Raw genomic sequence first — 18,500 nt, forward strand, 5'->3', positions numbered from 1 at the left:
TGCTCTCCTTCTCCTTCCTCATTACTCTGCCTCTGCCTCTCTCACTGACAGAGAGAGGCGCCTAAAGACAGAGAGACAGAGAGATGGATCTCCTCAGCAAGTGCAGTGCATCTCCACGATCATTCCTCTTAAGTAATAGAAAGCTCAAAAGCTCTCCCCTTCTACACTCATGTGAATTGTCTCAAATTTTGTTTTTACTGATTTTCAAACATCCCATGTTAATGATCCCTTTTTTGCTGTCTCTCTCTCTCTCTCTCTCTATATATATATATATATTGGGGATTGCAGGTGAACGCCTAGTAGCAAACCTCTCTTCCCAGAAGAAGAGGCCGCAGCAGCAGCTTAGTAAGCTGAATGTGCAGCTGAGACAGGTGAACCAGAGAGCTCTCATTTCCACCACGGCCATTGCAAATGATGCCACAGGTTCTTTTCTTTCCCAACAATGTTGTCATCATTTTCTTTTATCATCTTCTAGCGAGAAGTGGATGACCAAAAAACTCATGGTTACAACATATATGCTTACTGACATACGTAAGTCATTACGTACATACATACATACATACATACATACATACATACATACATACATACATACATACATACATACATACATACATACATACAGACAGACAGACATACATACATACATATATGTATAAATCACAGTACTTGCACAACTACATCAAAAAGAGAAAACATATGTGAAACCATTGGATCAATGCTTGAAGGTGCAAATTGTGACCAATTCGCATAAAATTATTTTTGTGCTGACTTCTTGAAGCATTTGATATGCCAAGAGTTATAACCCTCCGCATCTCTCAATGAAGATATTATATGTTTATTAATTGTGCTCATAAAAAATCTCCCTTTGCATTGTTTTTAGTATCGTGAGAGGATGTGAAAAGTAGATGGTAGATCAATGCAAGAGATTCTTGCAAGATATCACCTACAAAGGTTCATGTTCAATATTGTCACTCGTTCCATATAATGGTCTTCCTAATATATGAATACAGGCTTTGTCTTCTGACAGTTTTGGTTCTACTAAGCCTTCAGTTTTAGGGGATATAAGAAAACCTATGTGAATAGCCCGAAGGACATACAAACTATTTATCCTATTGCTAGTTGATGTACATTTGATTGCCATCACATTTTACACATTAATCAACAAAAATAACAATTAAGTTGCACTTTGCCAATTAAGTTACATATTGAAAAGTTTCTGTAGTTCTAATCTTCAAATCGTAAGGATAATTGCTCAAACGTTTCTTCCTTAATAGAATGTTGGAGCAATTGATTTTTTCAGTGATGGATTCCAAAACATTGGTTTCACATTGTAACTTTGGCTTGGTTTTGGACAGCTGTGTCCAGCCCTTCATCTGCGAAAGCAACTGCAGAAAAAGATGTCCTTGGAGCTTTATCCACTATTATTGATCCTGATTTTGGGATGGACATTGTTGCTTGTGGCTTTGTCAAGGACTTGGAAATTGACACAGTAACTGGCAAGGTCTGTATGCATGTCAAATTCGTTTTGAAAATCATTCCATCTTATGTAGTTAGTATTGTATTGTATCACCAGGTTTCATTCAGGTTGGAGTTGACAACCCCTGCTTGCCCTGTGAAAGATATGGTACAATTAGCCTCTTATTAACTATCCTTTGAAATTTTTATGATTAATTCCCGTGACAAAATTCTATAGTCGCTAAGTTCCTGTCTTCTTTTACTGAAATGACAATTTCCTTTGTGGGGATTGATAGTTCGAGCAGCAAGCAAGGGAGAATGTAACCACCTTGCCGTGGGTAAAAGAAGTATCCATCATCATGTCAGCGCAGCCGGCTAAACCCCTTGTGGCAGATGACGTACCAGTTTGTCTACGTAGTGTCTCAAATATTATTGCTGTATCTAGTTGCAAGGTGAATCGATCTCATCACATGCTCCTAGAGTATTAGTCACTGGTCAGCATCATAGTTGTTTACGTACCCGTATTTAACATTTAAATACGTATAGTACCTCATCATTTGCATAGTATGTACTATACCTCAATGTTGTTCAGTCAAATATCATGTACATTTGTCCAATACGGTATTTAATGTATTTATAAAAAAATAGGTATAATACGTATTTATAAAGAAAATGTAAGTAAAACCCTAACAAAAAGCAAAAGAAGAAAAAGATTTGAGTGAAAATGAAGCCAAAGGAAGGAAGAAAGAAGAATAGAAGAGACGACGATGAAGAAGATGAAGAAGAAGAAGAGAGAAAAGAAGACATAAACCTGTCTTGAGTGTGATAATTGCAATAGATAGAAGAAAACGAAGAAAAGAGAAACTTATCATGAGTGTGATAATCGTAGACGATTCCTTAATCTATGAAGGCATAATTGTAAATAATTACAATTTGAAGTAGAACATAGTGATAAACACTTACACTGATTTATAGAATAAGGTAATGTCGACATCCATATGACTACAAGTATTTTAGGATGTGAAATGTTCAAATGTCGTATATGCATTTTGGGATGTAAAACTATATTGTACATCACAAAATTGTGTAAACATATATGTTTTTTACAATATTATAGATATTTTTTAGAAAGGTAAATAATTTTCAAATTCTAGAAGTATTTAACGTACTATACGTAAAATACGTATTTTACATATTTTATAAGTATTTAACATATTAAAAAAACGTATTTTTAAATTGGGAGGTACTATACAGGTATTAATACGTTAAATACGTATGGTATCCGTACCGTACCTAACGTACCTAACAACCTTGGTCAACATGTCAGTAAAAAAATGTACTACGAGAAACAATGTAGCTGCATGCATAAATTGCATACATGTGTTCTTTTTGGTAACTGTTTCTACTGATAGGTTACTATGACGATTTTTCTTGGCATTTTTATTTTCCTTTCATTCGGTGTAGTCAGTGTATGCATGAGTGGCCTCCACTGCTTCATCCTATAAGGCTGTAACCTCATCATTCAATTATTAAAGTTTATATCCACCTGGATGCCCAACAATGGCACGTTAACCAAGAATTCTAGTAGAGTCGTAGTGAGAGAATGCAAATATGTCTATTGAATGAATTTATTAACACTGTTCTTTCCAAATGGCAGGGGGGTGTGGGCAAATCAACAGTTGCAGTCAATCTTGCATACTCTCTTGCTGGCATGGGAGCTCGAGTTGGAATCTTTGATGCAGATGTATATGGACCTAGCTTACCGACTATGGTGTCACCTGAGCTACGTGTTTTGCAAATGGCAAGTTCAATCTCCTATCTGCATTACAACAATAACATATAGAGAAACCATCCCAATAAACTTACCTATGTGCCTCATATTTCTTTCTGAAGCACATATTGTATGAGTTATTTTACATGTCAAGAGTCTGGAATTTTTGCACATAGCTTCAGATTATGCCCAATGCTTTCATCCAGGGTTCAAAGGCATGGTATTTCATTTATTCATGGCGGGATTATAACTTTTGAAAGCTAATGAAGTAAATGTAGCGTTAAACAATGCAGGATGCAGAAACAAAAACTATAATACCGACGGAATATCTGGGAGTGAAGCTAGTTTCCTTCGGGTTTGCTGGACAAGGTAGTGCAATTATGCGAGGACCTATGGTTTCAGGGGTTATCAATCAACTTTTGACTACAACTGAATGGTAAACAGTTTTTTATGATTTTAAGTCAAAGTATCAATGAGTTCTACGTGTAAAAGTTTGGCTGTGAGATTGTTTTGATACACTTAATGGTTTTTGTTCTTTTTCTATTCCTAGGGGAGAGCTTGATTACTTAGTTGTTGACATGCCCCCTGGAACAGGGGACATACAACTTACACTGTGTCAGGTGAATCCGAGTAAGAGGAAATGTTTCACATGCACACTGCACTTGCAAAAGAATACAGTTTCCAAGCGTTCCCTTTTGCATGCAGGTTGTCCCTTTGACAGCTGCTGTGATAGTAACAACTCCACAAAAGCTAGCATTCATAGATGTTGCAAAAGGTGTGAGAATGTTCTCAAAGCTAAAGGTATGAAATCCTAAATTGTGATGAATTTGTTATATGCTCTTATAAGGTTCTGACAAATGTGAAACCAAGAAGGGTTGTATATATTGAGAAGACAAACAACTCTCTTTAGTTTAGTGAAAATCCCCTAAAGAAAACAAGTGAAAATTTCATAGCAGAAATGCATAACACAATATTATAATTTTCAAGGTTTATGAGGAGTTAACAGATTTTTAAAATTGATCTCTAAAGTTATTCTTAGCAACTCTCATAAAAGAAATTATTATGCAAACATTGGGAAGACCAAAGGCCAAGGTTTTGTCATGAATTTAGAAATATGTTAAAAAATTTATTGACAATCTCTTTGATTATAGGACCTTGACTTCTTTTTTTAAATTTAGAAAGAAAGGCTGAAATTAAAATTCTGCAGGTACCTTGCATAGCTGTAGTAGAAAATATGTGTCACTTTGATGCTGATGGAAAGCGCTTCTATCCTTTTGGGAAAGGCTCTGGACGAAAAGTAAGCTGCAAATGCTTTAATGTATTCATAATGATTCTTGAATGCATTGAACTCATCATTGGATGTAATCATCAGGTCGTTGAGAAGTTTGGAATACCCAACTTATTTGAGCTTCCAATCAGACCTACTGTAAGCAATATCTGTGTCTTCTTTCAAAAGATATGCGCAAATTTCCATTTGAAACCATTTTTTGATCCTTCAAGAGCAAACAAGGCTATAAAAAAACGTTTATAAATCTAGTTCTTTGATGGGAGAAGGTCACATATCTTTCTTTCATCAATTCTTAGAGATGTGGTGATAACATGTGTATATGTATGGACTTTAGAGTTATAGTTTGGAATAAGAAATCTTGGTGTTTTATGTGTCATTATTATGGCTGGACAGCTTTCAGCTTCAGGAGATGGGGGTGAACCTGAGGTAGTAAGTGACCCCACTGGAGATGTTGCAAAGACATTTTCAGAAATTGGAGTATGTGTTGTCCAACAATGTGCAAAGCTGAGGAAACAAGGTAAGAGAAGTTTTCATTGTAAAGAACAGCCAATGCTAGGTTAACTAAGAACAATGTAAAACATAAAAGCGGAAGACATAAACCGTAACATAACATCTTTATGGTTTGTTCCAAAACAGTTGCAACGGCAGTTGTTTATGACAGTCGTATAAGAGCCTTTAGAGTGAAGGTTCCTGGAACCTTTGAGGAGTTCCTACTCCACCCGGCTACAGTGCGTCGGAATGACCGTTCAGCTCAGAGCATTGTAAGCATAAAAATTTAATATTTATCATCTAACTAACCATGTTAAGACCTTAAATAATGCATCATCACCCTTGACTATATTCTAGTATATAGGAAGTAGATTTTGTTTTCCAGATCTAACGATCTTTATCCATCATTCTCAAGTGCGTGTTTTTGGGCCGTAGGATGAATGGACAGGTGAACAAAGACTGAGACATGGCGACATACCAGAGAATATCGAACCTGAGTCGGTACGACCAATGGGTAACTATGCGGTGTCAATTAGCTGGCCTGATGGCTTCAATCAGGTGTGAACTCAGGCATTGTTGCTGCAAATTACGTGACTGGAAGATCATCAATGCTTGTTATGCTTAAAATGATACGGCCATGCTGCATTTAACATTCACATATGGTATTAACAGCAGAAAGTTCTTTAATTCTCTTTTTTTTCTAAAATTGTGAATGATAACAAAACAGGTTGCACCATTTGAGCAACTTCAAAGCATAGAGAGGCTTGTGGACGTGGCTGAGCCTTTATCCGAGGAATCTTTAGTAAAACGCCTCTCTGAGCAGGAGGATGGGACCAGGGATGACCGTGTTTATCCATCTGTTCCTCTCTCTGGAGCAGAAGCAATCTTGCAGCATGCCAAAGCTCTCAAAGAAAGGAATGATGCTGCACAAAGAGCTACATAGCATACGTTGTAGATTTTGCCATCCTTGTACACCTTGTCAGTCACGTCATATATATGAGCAATCAAAGCGTATTCTTTAGCCTGGCCTATTATTTATTTTGTTGGCCTATTAGAACATCAGTATTATAATATTTCACTTAATCACTACATTTGAGAGGAGCAGAATTTACCTGTATAGTAGAAAAATAAAATAGAAAAGGGAAGGTTGATGCCATAAGAAGAGCTCTCATTATTTATTTATGTTTTGCACAAGAATGAGATTGTCTTGATCTGAGTATCATTTGCTTTTTTATAATATTCCCTCAGCTCATGCAGTACCATCATTTGCATTTGCTCCAACTGATGATTAACTGATAAATATTGTCTGACATCCACCATAATATATGTTCTCATGACATTTAGGAGGTTCAGTATTGTTGAGAATCAAACTCAACTTCCCTAGTGTGGGGGCACACCTTAGGAATACCCAAGTGTGCGAACATCCACCTCCTTGTATCATAAACTAGTCATAGAAGTTAAGTCCTATGACACATATTCAGTAGGTAGTTAAGTCTCCACCACTTTTCAAAGTGGTGGTTGTAGTTTTGGCTATTATTCTTGTTAATACAGTTTTACTATTTTCTGTATACTCAGTGTTTTCTCTCTCTCTCTCTCTCTCTCTCTCTCTCTCACACACACACACACACACACACACACATTCTGCTGCACAGAATCATATCCAATTCTTTACAAGTATTTAAACCCAAAGATTAAAAAGGAATATGCACTATAATATTTGTCGCCAGGTTCACATGAATCAACTGGATACTCAAAAAATATTTGCTTGCAAACGTCCAAAAAACAGTTGACCTCATAGAAAATGAAGAGTGAGATATATAAAAAAAGATCAATGTCTCTAATTTCACACCGTGTAGTTGGATTACATTCTTGCACCAAAGAGAGTGCAACTAATTGGATCCCTCACTTTATATCTTTTCATTGCTCACCAATTCACCACATTCATCCATATTACACATCGCCTGATCCAGTATAGAGATGCCTACACCTACATTAACTGGCCAAGGAGGTTCTACCAAATGGATCTAGCTACGCCACTTAACATTGTTACGTGCCAGCTCTCTGTTATATCATGCTTTTTCTGTATCAAAATTCTTGCAACCAACACATTGTTTGTGATTATAGAGGGTCTCCCTTCAGATGCAAATCACTATAAAAAATCACAAGTTCAGTGATATAATCCATATGACTACAATGATTTGTTTAAAGGTGGCCAAACTATGGCAATAAACTGATATAAATACAACCAGCAATAACCTTAGGACTGGTTCACATTAATTAGCATACTGCTGTCTAAATTCCCTAAATATCCACTCTCATCAAGATACACTTGCCTAAGCAGTCTTTGGAACTGAACCATTTCTTGCAAACTATCTTCCAAATACCCTTGCTTAGTTAGTGACTTGAACTAAACCATTTCTAAACTCACGCAGTTGCAGCAATCTCCTCATGTCTAATTGTATTTACACTCCATTGCTGTTGAGCTTCGTAAATTAATCTGATGCTTCATTTTATTACCAATTTCGAAATCATGATCAATCATTATTATTAAATTTAACTATGAATATGCACATTCTTGTAAGAATCTTTAGCTGCAATTATGATTTCAACTTTCCAAGTGGGCAATCTAAAGTTGCAGACTAGTTAGATTCTATTAGTAATGTTTACTTAAACAGCATTATACATCTCAGTTATATCAGGAACCACGACATCAACTCGCATCATTGGCTTGAACTCAGATGGTACTGGAGCTCCTGCCTGTACACACAACTCAACTATAGCAGGAGCTTTGCCATAATACCTTTTCAGTTCATTCTCCAGTCTCGGAGATAGTAAATCATTAACATGCCAAACATATTTAGGTGGAATGAAGTCATCTATCGTCGCCTTTTGCCAGCCATGTTGCCCTGCCCTCCATTGATGCTTAAAAGCTCCACAATCCTTCACCTTGTGACCTTTAGGTCCAACATGCACTTCAGGACAGTATCCACAAACTTTTACAATATACTTCTTCATGAGCCTTTTTACTCCATTCCGCATTGTCATCCAAGTTTCTAAGGTTCTTTCAGCAAGCTCAGATGTTGAAATTGTGGCAAGATCTATGCTCAGGCTTGAATGTTTTGCAACTTCTTCTTCCTCGTCTTCCTGACTAGACTCTCCATCTGTGACAGTCTCTTCATGCTGACATTCTATATTGTTGCCATCAGCTACTCTCTTTTCTGTATCTAGGAAAGCAAATTCATCATCATCGTCAAATTCATAGAGAGAGACATCTTCTTCAACAAGCTTCCGACCAATTGCTTTGACAGGTCGTGTCCTGCGTAGTGCCGGATATTCAGGGAGGTCAACACCTGCCTGAATGCATAGTTCAACAATAGCAGGTATTCTCACTGCAGTAAATCTTTCAGTATGTAACACTGTCTTTAACCGGTCATATAGATGATACACGTCAAGTTGGGGCATGACATCAGCCACTTTTGCAGAAGTCCAAACATGTCGGCCACGCCTTTTACCAGCCTCTGGTCCATTACATGTAGCAATCCCATGACCCACAGGACCAACGTGTACTTCGCCACAGAACCTGACAAAAACTTGCAACTGAATTAAATGACTAGGACGTTCTAAACTAGCATACTAAACAATCTGAGAAAATCCTAAAAATAGACACAATTTACATGTAGCCTCTATGCACATAAGTAAAACTAACAAGGACCAGGGATATTTTGCAAGCAGGTTTACCCTGCCCAATCAAGTGGAAACAAGCGAGCCTCTCCAAACGTCAAATCTGATACAATAAGCACATACCAAACAAACAATGACAGCATAACATGGTAACAGGTATTTGTAAGCGTGGATAACGTCCTCGATCCTCAGGTTCTCTCCCACTACATGCATTATTTCATGGCCTAAAGCCCAACCAAAAAGCACGAGCAAATACACCCTTCTAACTCACGCTAACATCAATGGTAAATATATTACATACATCTGAGTGCCTAACATATAACAGAAACTTGAAAGCTGGTTTTCCTGGGAACAGAGTTTCCAATTCCAAAACATTTCCATATCCACTTCTTATGGCTCATTTTCCATATCTAATTCTTTTATCCTGGATACTATATAATGATGCCATTTTTGTTAATATTAAATTAGACTCGGTTCAAGGAGCCAAGGCCTTACAGTACAAGTACCTAAGCCTAGTTGGATTACCATTGCATGTCTAGGTGCACCTATGATAGGTGGAGATTGATGGAGAAACCTCTTGTATCCATGATCTCTAGAATGATTGGAGATAGAACATTAGGTCACATTAGTCCCCTTCATTCATCACAAATGGAACCACCATCAACATGTATATGCGACATAGACAAAATTGGGAAGCCATTGCATGATGTAATACCATTGGTGTCAAACACTGTAAACAGGTGTCAGGTCTCTATTTACAGATAGAGACAATGAACTAGAAATGTTGGCTCATTGAATTCATATTTCAATAAAAATTATATATGGATACACCATATATCGCATCACAATGCATTGTATCATGGAGAAGCAACTTCACAATCTCTGTAACATAAACATGATACACGTAAACAATCACATCCACTGTATGACATTCCAAGGCATAGATTGCCCCATCTCTTCGATTCCATACACATATTCTAACTTGGCAACATTTCCACAAACTCCAGCCCTTTCAAACTGACACCCATGGATTCCCATGACTTGCCTTGAATGATATTTGATCTTCACATCCATTTGCCATCTTCATTGTGGAGGGTGTTTAGGGCAATCTCCTTTAGACAATATTATGGTCGACTCTTATCATTTATCAACATACTCCTTTACCTCTTCCTCTCCCATTTCTTCATTCTTCTTACCTTTTTGTGTGTTTGTCATTTCTGGGCCTCCTTTAGCATTCATTCTTGGGCGTCACTTCTATGAATTCGTCAAACCTATAACAGGCCCAAACATACTCTTGACTTTTCTTTTATTACTTCCCCAGGTACTCTTGTGCTCCATTGAGGTTTCCTAAATGCAACTTCTCAATGGATTGCTGTTTAAACTAAATTAGTAAAATCACTAGTCTGCATTCCACTCCATCATCTCCATCAAGTCATATGCCACTAATAAGAACGTCAATTCTTTCATTCTAGGCATCAACATGTAAAGAGATGTCATGACAGTGTTGCCGCATGCTTGAGCACAAGCACCTAGTATCTACGGGTGGAAAGAATGATGTAGGAGTGCTGGCTTACTGGTAACTTAGCTTGTAAAGAAGAGGCTATAGCTTAGAATCTTATTAGAGACATAAAGGAAACTTAGGAGAAAGCTGAAAACTTTTTTCAAAATCAACTCTTTATATTTCCTTGGAATTGCATATGAATTCCCCTTCTGAAGAATACACGTTTCAGGCCATCATTACCGAGGATATACTAATTTAATTTATGGATTTCAACAAAGTCATCCACATGGCTCTCACAGCCACAACCATAAGATTGTCGAATATTCACAACAAACTCTTTGTCATCCACACTGTTCAATTAGAATAATGACGACATTTAATTTGTTCATGGACACCTCGGCCAGTAAATGTTCGCAAAAATCTTAGATTTTAAAAGCGAGCATAGCATCTAAGTTCAAAAGTATAGTTCAGTGCAAGGAAGCCATATCAAACGGTAACCGTAAACACTTCAACGCAAAGAAATGTTGAGAACATTACCAGGACATTTCAAAAGAAAAAGAGGAAAATAGAGCAACACAGCACCCCACCCCCCACCCCTTCCTTTTGGTGATGGATGGAATGTGGAAGAAAAGGGTACTCACTTGCAGACCTTAACCGGGACGATCTGGATGAGTTGAGGGACAAGTTGGGCGAGCAAGGAGCGGGCATGCATGACGTCGTGGGCAACAGGGATTAGGCCGGAGACGAGGAGGCCATTGGAGGGGGTGGGGAGGTTGCGGAGGGTGGGCTCACCTCGCCGGAGCTTCGTGAGGAAGCCGCCACGCTTGGGGACTGTTATCCACGGCTTCTTCTTGTGCCTGGGTGCGGGACGCGGCAGATCCACGTTCTGATCGGTGGCCACCACTCGGAGGGACCGCGGCCGCTTCGCCTCCCACACGTTTAGTCTGAGTCTCCTCCATAGCTCCCCAGAGGGGGAGGAGAAGGAGGCAGTGAAGGAGATCGCATCTAGCTGCTGCTGCAGCACCTGCATTCGCAGTGGTTCCATCACTCGGAAAGGAGGATTACACACCCACTCACCATAGCTATTAGCTACTTCTTACTACTCAAGCAAGTCTTCTGCTTCTTTCTTTATAGTTATATGGGCCTCACCTCTCAAGAGCCTCTCTTCTCTCTGTCGGATAAGAGTTGTTGTCTGTGTGGAATGGGCATGGCTTGGAAGCCCTTTTATATATGCCTTGGATTTTAATGCACTTTTTTTTATCCTTTGTGATTTGAGTTAATGGCCTTATCATTTGTTGTAAATGTTGTTTGGATGGGGGGGGGGGGGGGCTGTATAAAAGTATAGTCCAAGTGATAATTTTGATGAATGTCTGCCTTTAAAATCAAGATAAAAGAAGAACGTTATTTACGCCATAATGATGCAACCGTGATCGGGCTTATGAGCATCGACCAAGACATAGGCACTCCATGGATCCATGATAATATTAAGTAGAGAGTCCACTTTTCCGTTCTGCGCTCCTCACTTCTACACAATGTTGATACCCTACCACATTGGCCATGTCAAACTAAACACCAGTATAAATGTACGCTTCTAAGCGTTATGGTGGTATATAGTTGTCATAATTTTGACATTACTAACGCCTTCAAATGCGTTTTCTTCCTCAAATAACAAACACATAATGTCCTTAGAAGTTTACTGTCACACTTTCAAATGTCTTTTCTTCCTCAAATAGCAAATGTGAGAGGTCCTTAGAAGTTCACAAACATCTCTCCCATATGGATACCTTTTCAGGTACATGTCCTAATCATATACTCATGTTTGATGTCACCTTGACCATTGAGCAATATAAGAAAATGCCTCTCAACTATTTATCAACCAACAATATAAGATATCTTGAACGAAGATGTCGTTCAAGTTATAACACATGTAGAAGCATCAACTTTTAGTATAAATAAGTTAAGAATGTAGACCATATTGTCCTCTTCTTCCATTGGGAAATGTGTAAATATGATTTTTGAAAACGTCATAAAAACATCATAGAAGACTAGCTAAAGAAATTCAAAACTATGAAAAGGAGTATGGTGATTTCCTTCTCCTCTCCGATGGAAGACATGTATTGGAGGTCTTTGATATTACATCAGTCTGTTGTTTGGAAGAGGATATGGTCTGGTCTACAATATCTTCTCTAGTCATTTGGGTATTGTGGAAGGCTAGATGTAAATGTATATTTCAAAAAGTTAAACAAAATGCAGTTGAGTTAGTCAAAGAGGTATGGTTAATGCTTGTACACACTTTAAGAGGTCAATATGATGCAATAACCGACGAGCATGAGGTTGTGATTCGGAGACAACAACAATTTAGAGAAATTTGGAAAGAATAAAGTGGAGATATGCTCCACCAAGATGGTTTTTTCCACCCCCCATCTTGGAACAACCTTCATGAGGGCTTTTGATACTTGACATGCTGGTTGATGTGGATATGAGGGTTGTAATATATTGTCTGAACTCGTTGTAGCCTTTCGGCATCTTTCCATTAATACCAAGGTGAACCTTCTTTAAAATAAAATAAAAAAACATCATAGAAGAGTTGAAGCATGAAATTTTAGACTTGTCTTACTCAAGTTGTTCATGGGACTGACTTTGTCCATAGATGGTATGGATATATAAGTGAAAGATATTTTAGCATTTGATAATGTCAAGCATAGCTAACAACACTTCAATGGCTCAATTTTATTCATAAGAAAATATAAGCGCTAATTGGTTAATCGCCTTGTAGATGATACACAAACAAAGTTGATCCACATATGGAAACAAACGTTGAAGTAGTAGCCATTGATTTGGGTTGTTTGATGCGAAAACAATTGTTACCATATGAGTAACATGGATAAAGAAATTATTGAGATCTCATATTTCCATGTCATGTGCAAGAAATCTTTAGGGCTTAGGGAATTTCGTTGCTAAAAAGTCTTGTAATAATTCTTTTCGACATGCAATGTTGAAAACAATTGACCTTGTTTGGTCGCTTCTTGAATCATTGATATCGGAGCACACGACTTTTTTCGTGACACTTGTATTTGGAATTGGAAACTTCCTTTCTAGACTTACACTTTAACAATTAAAAACATACAAAACTTTTGGGAATCCTTGTGTGGAATCATTCCTTTGTAGATGCTTTGAGCGTACACATATGGAACAATTTTTAGAATTGGGTTGTATGTCCAAAAATGCACAATTTTTAGCATGGGTTTCACACATATACATGCCAAACTTTTAGCATGCTTATAACCCTCAGGGTTGTGACAAAATTCTTAGTAACAAAATTCTTAGTGTGACTAAAATCATTGTGTGCTAATGAGTGCAACATCAAACTCATCACGTAAGAATAGAAGTTGTGAATTTAAGGTTGTATTAAACAAACTTTACCACCGCATTATAGACTATAGTGCTTCATTGAGAGTGTCCATCAAGGAAATGGCTTCACAATGTACTTTATAGAGCATATAAATATTGTTTGATCAACTTATTTGGATAGGTTACTCATGAACACCTACTTGCACAAGCAACTCAATGACGAATGAATTGCATAATGTCAGGTAGCAAGTCATTACATGCATGTAAAAAAAGGTATTGCATTGCCAACTATTGGTTAATGTAGCTATCAATTATGTCTAAGCTAAAGAATAGGCATCACAATAATTTTTTTAAAGAATGACAACTCAACTATTTCCCTATAACAATGACTTACTTTGTCTGATTCACAATAATATTCTCTATAGAGAGTTATGACGACATCGAGAGTAAGGTATCAGCCAAGGAGAGAACTTACAAGTTGGATGGATGAGGCAAAGTTTGAGAGGATTGAGAATGTAGAGTTTTTCATGTTCCGCCATATCGAGGTCAACCGAAGGCGGGGGTGGAGGCAACCTTGGCAATGGGTTAGGCATGCATGCATCATTGGTTACGAAAGCAAAAGGCGAGGACGGTTGGCGTGTTATTATAGAAGCGCGTATTGACATAGCAAGGGGGCATATCACGCCACGTGGATATCGAGGGACATGGGAGCGGGCATAAATACATGCATACATACATACATATATACACACACACACACACATACATACACACATACATACATACATACATACATACATACATACATACATACATACATACATACATACATACATACATACATACATACATACATACACACACACATACACACATAGACACATACATACATACATACATACATACATACATACATACAAACACTTAGTTGTCAACTAACGAGCTCACAATCAATGCGTAGGTAGCCTCATGTGCAATGGTAGTAATACCTACATACCTACAGACATGCATACATACATACATACATACATGGACACATACATATCAAATACATACATACATACATACATACATACATATCAAATACATACATACATACATACATATCAAATACATACATACATACATACATATCAAATACATACATACATACATACATACATACATACATATCAAATACATACATACATACATACATACATACATACATATCAAATACATACATACATGACATACCATGTGTGGGTGTGAAATGGAGTCTAATGGACATTAGAAGGGCTCACAGAGAGAGAGAGACACGAGGGCTGCTAGGAGTTGGAGGCAAGAAGTAGAGAGAAGAGGAATGGCGGTGTGGACTGATTCTCTCTCTCTCTCTCTCTCTCTCTCTTTCTCTCTGTTTCTCTCTGTTTCTCCATGCCCATCCATGATGATGATGATGCTACGACTACTACTACTACTACTACTACTACTACTACTACTGTGATGATTCCATGCTTCTTCCCTGCTCGATAGTTTCATTGCATCGCTGCCAAGAATTAATTGGTGTTCATTTCTCTCTTCCTCCCTGCTTCCCTCTCACAGACGTTTACAGGTATTTTTCTCGCTTCTCTGATCTCGGGAATCTATGCTATGCCAGGTGATATGATACTCTCGCGAATTCCATATTCGCTATGGTAGATCCACAGCAGCTGCTTGTTTATTTGTCTGCTAAATAATAGAGAGTGTGTGTGATATATTCACAATCAATGGCACATCTGAGGTCCGTGCCCCCCAAGCTCTCCTTGCCCCCGCACTTGTCTTCTCTAACCTGTAACAGCAATAGCAGCAGAACAACACCCAGATTCTACCCTGATTTTGCCCTAACACCTAAAACTCAATGGAAAAATAACGCCTTCTTGTTTTCCCCCTCGCTCACTCCGACACCATCAAAGCGGGTTCGAGCTCCTGAGGGCCCTCTTTGGATATTCACGTTGATGCACCTCTTCTCGCTCTATGCACTGCATCGATGGCAACAACAGCGATCTGTTGCAGCGCCACTTAGTGTGGTCACATTCTTTCCTTTGCTTTTTTCAGCAGTTTTCCTTGGCATCATCTACCGGCCTTGGAAGGGCCAGACCATCGGCTCTCCATCCCAATGGGCCTTTGTTTTTGGCACTGGTGCCATCTTGGCACTCTCCACTGCCCTCCGTTTTGCTGGCTTGCAGCTCTGTGGGCCTCTAGAGACTGTATATGCAGATTTCTCTGGATCCTTAGTTGCGAAGGTTGTCATTGATCATTTCTTCGTCAAAAAATTCAGCTCTAGACCAACAATATTGAGGAAAGCATACAGCATAACTGCTGTGATGGTTGGCATCTTTCTGCTCTCTCATGGTTGGGCCAGGGCAGATTGCTCCCCAATTGCATTTGATATCACTTACCAAACACGGGTCAGGATAATAGAGCAGCAGGCAGATTGTGCCATCGCATCATGGCAGATCGTTGTGCCCTTCCTTGGTGGCATCCTGTCGGTTTTGCAAAGAAGCTTGGGCAGCAGATCAGCTTTAAGAAGCATAGGTAAGAAGCGGATCCAAGTGATATCCTATGCAGTGGCTTCCATGATCTTGGTCCCATTTGCCTCATGGCAAGGTGCTTTATTAGTGGAACAGAGCCCGTTACTTGATGCCTCTATCGCTTGCATTGTCGGGTTTGGGATGGTGATAGCTTTCTTCAGCGATTTCTATTGTGAAGAGAAGATTCTAATTCCGGTGCATTCTATGAGAGCTTTTCAAATCATGGGATGCTGTGTTTGTGGCTTGGAGCTTCTCTACGGATTGCACATTTCTTTGGTAGGATTCATGTTTTGCAGTATTGTTCTTGGAATTGGTATCCGTGAATTGTCACTGTTACAAGGGCAGCTAACATGGGAAGTGGTGGGGGGATTTACTCAAGGTTCTATGATGCATGCCTCGGGTATTACAAGAACTTTGCAGCACATCATGTCAGACAAGAAGTCTCGAAAGATTGCTATTTTTCTTCTCATGAATGCAGCATTCATGGTAGTGGAGTTCTTTTATGGTTTCCTCAGGAACAGTCTAGGCTTAATCTCAGATGCATGCCACATGCTTTTCGACTGTGCAGCTCTGGCAATTGGATTGTATGCATCGTACATATCCCGACTTCCAGAGAATTCAAAATATAACTATGGTTATGGGAGGTTCGAGGTAGTTTCTGGGTATGCAAATGCTGTTCTTCTTGTTTTGGTTGCATCACTTATTGTACTTGAGTCAATTGAAAGGATACTTGAGCCACCTGAGATTTCTACAGAGAGCTTGTTGGTAGTTTCAGTTGGAGGGTTGCTGGTGAATATTGTGGGACTTATATTTTTCCACGAGGAGCACCACCATGCTCATGGACAAACTTGTTCACTTTCACATTCGGGGCATGAATTACACTCTAATTCTCCCAAAGTTTGTCTTTCGACAATTTCTTGTGATGACCAGTGTCAGCACTCTCATCCTGGAAATGGGGTTCATCATCATCAGCAACTTGTTGTATCCAGTGGGAGAGAAGTAGATACGGAAAATGATCAGATTCATATTCGCAGGTCTCATGATCATGTACATCAACATGATGTGTGTGATAATCATGAAGATGAATGTTCACACAGGACTGACCATAACTGTTCTTCTCACCAACATCATCATGAATATCATAATCATCAGCCACATGATAATGACCCGAATAATCATAATCACACTCATTTTCAGGATCTCAATCTCAAGAGAGATCATCCCAATGATCATAAGCACGACTCTTCTCAGCATCATGAACGACATAATCAACATCAGCATCAGCATGACCAACATCTTGATCTTTGTGATGGTGATGTTGCTCATGATCATAGTCATCAGCATCTTCACAATGATCATCACCGCGATGGTGACCAGCATCACAGCTTAAATAATGATCACCGGCACCATAGTAATGGACACCCCGATCACGTTCACAGTCATCATGATCACAATCACGACCACGATCATCACGATCACGATCATCACGATCACGATCATCACGATCACGATCATCACGATCACGATCATCACGATCACGATCATCACGATCACGATCATCATGGACATGACCATAATCATCATCACATGGATCATAACATGTATGGACTCTTTCTTCATGTACTGGCAGATACATTGGGTAGTGTTGGTGTAGTCATTTCAACCCTGTTGATCAAGTATAAGGGTTGGCTTATAACAGATCCTGCTTGCTCTATCGTTTTATCTGTTCTTATAATAGCCTCTGTAATACCATTGCTGAGGAATTCAGCAGAGATACTGTTACAAAGAGTGCCTCGACATAATGACAATGCTGTGAAGAAAGTCATGGTGAAGGTTTCTAAAATGCCAGGTGTTCGAAATGTTGGAAGAATGCATGTATGGAGTTTTACAAACACAGCCGTTGTGGGCAGCATTCACATACAGATCTCAGCTGGAGTGAAAAAGAAGTCACTACAGGAGCAGATATTACAGTTGCTGCATGGTGCTGGTATTGGCGATGTAACACTTCAGATTGAGGAGGTATAATGTGCTCTTGTCGTGAGAAGAAACATCGTCGAAGGGGTTCTTATGACAAAAGTTGTACAGTCTTCAAAGAAGTTCCATGGTTAACTTATAAAATAAAACCTTGAGGGGACGAGGCATGAAGCAATCTAATCACAATCCAGTTAATAGAACAATGTAATGGTAGATGAAAGTTGTAACATGATCAATGGCCAAAGCCTGATGCTTTTTCTTCTGGCATAGGATCACCGAGGTCTTCAATTTATTCTGTATAACTTTTCTTATTTGATTTTGTGTATATGCTTGTAATATGTAATATGTTGTGTTCTTGTTTTAAAATTTTAACCATCTGTCTTAGCATTATGTAACCTCCTAATAAGGGTTGTTTCTATAATATATAGTGGAATATCA

General features: G+C 38.7%; 3 protein-coding genes across 3 annotated transcripts; 2 read left to right on the plus strand and 1 right to left on the minus strand.

Annotated features, from left to right (window-relative positions):
* Positions 1-6,184, plus strand: HCF101 (ATP binding protein). The gene is made up of 15 exons (XM_087334816.1): positions 1-132; positions 289-423; positions 1,359-1,504; positions 1,577-1,627; positions 1,755-1,910; positions 3,116-3,259; positions 3,523-3,665; positions 3,780-3,849; positions 3,935-4,030; positions 4,437-4,526; positions 4,602-4,655; positions 4,911-5,034; positions 5,154-5,278; positions 5,442-5,564; positions 5,734-6,184. Exons 1-15 carry the CDS (start codon positions 84-86, stop codon positions 5,947-5,949), a joined length of 1,722 nt encoding a protein of 573 aa, XP_087190942.1. The 5' UTR covers positions 1-83; the 3' UTR covers positions 5,950-6,184.
* Positions 6,185-7,630: 1,446 nt separating this feature from the next.
* On the minus strand, positions 7,631-11,266 carry LOC147869927 (APO protein 2, chloroplastic-like). Its single transcript, XM_087334827.1, has 2 exons — positions 10,830-11,266; positions 7,631-8,586 (listed from the first exon to the last, which is right to left on the minus strand). Exons 1-2 carry the CDS (start codon positions 11,231-11,233, stop codon positions 7,674-7,676), a joined length of 1,317 nt encoding a protein of 438 aa, XP_087190953.1. The 5' UTR covers positions 11,234-11,266; the 3' UTR covers positions 7,631-7,673.
* Positions 11,267-15,158: 3,892 nt separating this feature from the next.
* LOC147869928 (zinc transporter-like protein) lies at positions 15,159-18,394 on the plus strand. Its single transcript, XM_087334870.1, has one exon. It carries the CDS (start codon positions 15,285-15,287, stop codon positions 18,111-18,113), a length of 2,829 nt encoding a protein of 942 aa, XP_087190996.1. The 5' UTR covers positions 15,159-15,284; the 3' UTR covers positions 18,114-18,394.
* The last annotated feature ends 106 nt before the right edge of the window (positions 18,395-18,500 follow it).

The sequence above is a fragment of the Azolla caroliniana genome, unplaced genomic scaffold (assembly GCF_043228905.1).
Source record: "Azolla caroliniana isolate FFs.n. ecotype wild unplaced genomic scaffold, voAzoCaro1.0.p SCAF_1, whole genome shotgun sequence".
Taxonomy (NCBI): Eukaryota; Viridiplantae; Streptophyta; class Polypodiopsida; order Salviniales; family Salviniaceae; genus Azolla; species Azolla caroliniana.

What these genes read in the sequence shown, in the direction of transcription:
- LOC147869928 (XM_087334870.1), top strand. Translation starts at nt 15,285, where the DNA reads ATGGCACATCTGAGGTCCGTGCCCCCCAAGCTCTCCTTGCCCCCGCAC.
- HCF101 (XM_087334816.1), top strand. Translation starts at nt 84, where the DNA reads ATGGATCTCCTCAGCAAGTGCAGTGCATCTCCACGATCATTCCTCTTA. An exon ending in TCCACGATCATTCCTCTTAA is followed by an intron (nt 133 to 288) that starts GTAATAGAAAGC and finishes TGGGGATTGCAG; the next exon opens with GTGAACGCCTAGTAGCAAAC. An exon ending in TTGCTGTATCTAGTTGCAAG is followed by an intron (nt 1,911 to 3,115) that starts GTGAATCGATCT and finishes TCCAAATGGCAG; the next exon opens with GGGGGTGTGGGCAAATCAAC.
- LOC147869927 (XM_087334827.1), bottom strand. Translation starts at nt 11,233, where the DNA reads ATGGAACCACTGCGAATGCAGGTGCTGCAGCAGCAGCTAGATGCGATC. An exon ending in GTCCCGGTTAAGGTCTGCAA is followed by an intron (nt 8,587 to 10,829) that starts GTGAGTACCCTT and finishes AGTTTTTGTCAG; the next exon opens with GTTCTGTGGCGAAGTACACG.